The 3,069-nt window shown below is 45.1% G+C and overlaps 1 protein-coding gene across 2 annotated transcripts in view; it reads left to right on the top strand.

The window, feature by feature from the left end:
* Window positions 1-432: 432 nt before the first annotated feature.
* The window catches only part of snap23.1 (synaptosome associated protein 23.1), an 18,334-nt gene continuing 15,697 nt past the window's right edge, over window positions 433-3,069 (top strand). Inside the window, exon 1 of one of the 2 annotated variants that reach the window (XM_079751741.1) lies at window positions 433-536. Coding sequence is in view for 1 of the 2 variants with exons in the window: in XM_079751740.1 (XP_079607866.1) it covers window positions 720-721 (2 nt within the window). In the remaining variant the exon portion in view is untranslated. Of the gene's footprint in view, window positions 537-566; window positions 722-3,069 lie in introns of those variants that run through there. The other variant, XM_079751740.1, reaches the window with a different exon arrangement.

Genomic DNA, 3,069 nt, shown 5'->3' with positions numbered 1-3,069 from the left:
TGACCTAAGAGGGGATAATTTAGCTGCAGTTAGGGAAAAAGACCTTTTCGACATTCTGCTGTCAGCTGATATGCGGGTTGGCAACTCGCCCGGTGTCTTTGCGTTCACCTTGAACACACTTGTGTGTGGTTCTTTATACCAGCGAAACGAGGGGGAATCACACAAACAACAGATGCCACGATAACGGTTTGACTCGCGTTCAGCTCTAAAAACCACAGACAAAAAGACGGTGGCAAAAGAACAACAAAAAAACAACAACAACAACAACAACAACAACAACACAAAATAGATGTCGATTCACATGACCGCGTACGGGACGGCAGAGGGTGAATGCTGCACCCACGTGGGAGAACAGGGTAGCGCCTCGCCACGACGGGACGGTTCTTCCGCGCACGCGCAGTGTCCACAGCATACTTTCCCTTCGCTCGAAGTTTCGCTCAGTGAAGGAATCCAGAAGTCCGCCGCTGTCAGGCTGAAGAAGGAGGAGCTGCTACCAGTCCTGCGGGCTTTTTCCCCCCAAACCAGCACATTGATTCGTGAGTATTGTGTGCTTGAGTCACCGTTGTTGTGTTTGTCTTGTTTCCAGACGGACTTGTTTTAGCTTGAGGGTAGTTTTAAAGAAAGCGGAACTCCCGTCAGCTCCCCAGCAGGCTAGCGCAGAGCTAACCGCTAACCCGGATATAACGTGACAGCAGCTATAACTTCACCGCCGCGACGACATGTAAGTTTATAACTCTTTAAGATCCACGGGGCTGGCGTTCGCCTGTTCGGTTGTCTTGGGGGGTCAAGTTTTGCCTGGTAGTTCCACTACCAGGTTAGTTTGACCCTTCAGTACAAGCGAACAAACCTCCATTCGTTATTAGTTTACCCACAGAAGTGGAAGTAGGAGCTCTGCTCACTGACATGTGGGTCCTTTTGAGTTGTTTATTAGCGGCAGATATTGGAACTTTTTGGATTGACAGTACAAGTAGGCACTATAATAATAATAAGTGATATTTCCAGTGAGTTGGGAGTTCAGTGACAATGTTTTTTTTTATGTTGGCATGATGTCACTGGTTTCTATCGGTGTTGTGTATGCACCATGTGATCATGATATAACCAGCCCCACCACGTAATTCACAGCTTTAGACATTGAACAGGTGAAAGTGAGTTCACTGGGGACTTTGGGGGGATCACGGGGGTGCTACTGATATCCGTTACATTATGGGAAGGAATTAAATGGACCAACGAACTACAAGGGGTTAGGAGGGTGGGGTGTTTATATGAGCTTGGAAACAGGTTTGGGCAGCAGAGCAGGAAGTGTGTGTGTGTGTGGGTCCAAAGTGAACAGTTTTGTTCATGTAAAAGCAGGTAGTAAGCCGTCTTGCCCAGCGATGCCTACAGGTTCTTTGCAGACATTGGGGCTCTGAGCCAGAACCTTTTGGCTGAAAACGGGACACCCAAACAGATAGACTATCTTGCTTAGTCAATATAACTTTAAGTGCCAGTTATTTTGGCACAGCCTCTAATTATTCTGTCGCTATCCTATTGTCGTCCCTTGGATCTAATGCTGTTTATGTTGTTTATGGGACACACACAAACATACACACACACACACACACAGACACACACACAGTCAGACCGTTGTCTGTTTTTTTGCGGCGGACTACGGACTGTGTGTGTGTGTGTGTTTTGTGTGTGCGCCCACCTCAGCAGCTTTTCCAAGGCCACTGATCAGTCATAGAGGAAGGGGGGGCGGTCAATCTGAAACGAGAGCCAATAAAATTGCAGCGTCAACGGCTTTAAATCTTTCAGAACCGTCGGCCAACCGCCAACCGTTCCTCAGTTGGGAAGGTCAGTTAGTGCAGGGGGGGTCAGTTAGTGCAGGTATGGACCTGATGGGACCAGGAGGGGGGGATGGGGGGGACGGACTGTGAAAAACAGGAAAGTGTCACTTAAAGCCAGGAGGAAGTGAAGCAGCAGAATGTGCCGTACGCATATCCTGGATGAATGTTGGACGGCCTGGGTTCAGGAGGGCATGTTGTCATTACGATGCATCATGAAGTATATTTATATGTGTCGATGCCTACATTAAAATCATATAAATATGCATTACGATGCATATTTATATGATTTTATACATTTGACTTATTATGCGCACAATATAAGTCTCTACCGACTTGTGTGCAGGACTTATCTATAGCACAAACGTACAAACACTATGTTTATTGGGAGCGAATAATAAAACAAATGAAAGGGCAATAACTAACGCCCAAAGTAAATACCACTATTGTAAGCCTGAATATAGTGATATTCTCATTCTGAAGGTTAGGATAGCTCAACTGTCCCTGTCTACAACCAAGCGTTCCTGTGGTACAGATGGTGTCGTGTCCATATTCATCTCATGTTGCCCCTTGCTACACAATCTGTCTGGGGCCTTGTTCTCAAGAGAGCTTTTTGTTCTTTGAGGGATTCGGCATTAAGCTGAATATGTTGTTTATTTTCTCCCTCATCAGCATTCACTCCAGGGAGGATCACCTTGTAAAAGTCCTTGCTGGACCATGACCCACGTCAACAACAGAAAGCTTCAGGGTTTAACCTTTTAGTAGTATTATTATTATCGTCTTTGGGCTTTAATTGCCCTTTTCCTGGCCAGGTCAGACTTTTGTGTAAACTTGTTTTGCATCCGTCTCAGCGCGGTTTTACATATCCAATCTTTCATGACATTTGAGAGTTGACTGTAATGCTGTTCAGATATTAGGTGCACTTCCGTGTCATCTGCAAAAACCTTCTGTTGAGCAACATCATTAATCTGCATGCGGTTAAAACAGTGCCAATAGAAATGCATTCTGGGAATAAAATATCCCGAAAGGCAATAACCTTGTTTGTCAAATGGCAAATGTAATTTTGCTGACTATATTTATCCTGATTATAATTTATGCTAATTTTTAAACATGCAATCCAGTTTTACATCCTGTGACCCTTTTATTCATGTGACAACTATGCCAATTTGCCATGCCCTGGTCTTCTCAAGGCGTCCTCCTTTTCCCACACAAAAAGAGGGCTTTTTCCATTACATCTGAGGCCTTA

Source organism: Pollachius pollachius, assembly GCF_949987615.1.
Source record: "Pollachius pollachius genome assembly, chromosome: 15".
Lineage (NCBI taxonomy): Eukaryota > Metazoa > Chordata > Actinopteri > Gadiformes > Gadidae > Pollachius > Pollachius pollachius.
This window is presented reverse-complemented; position numbering and strand designations above follow the sequence as displayed.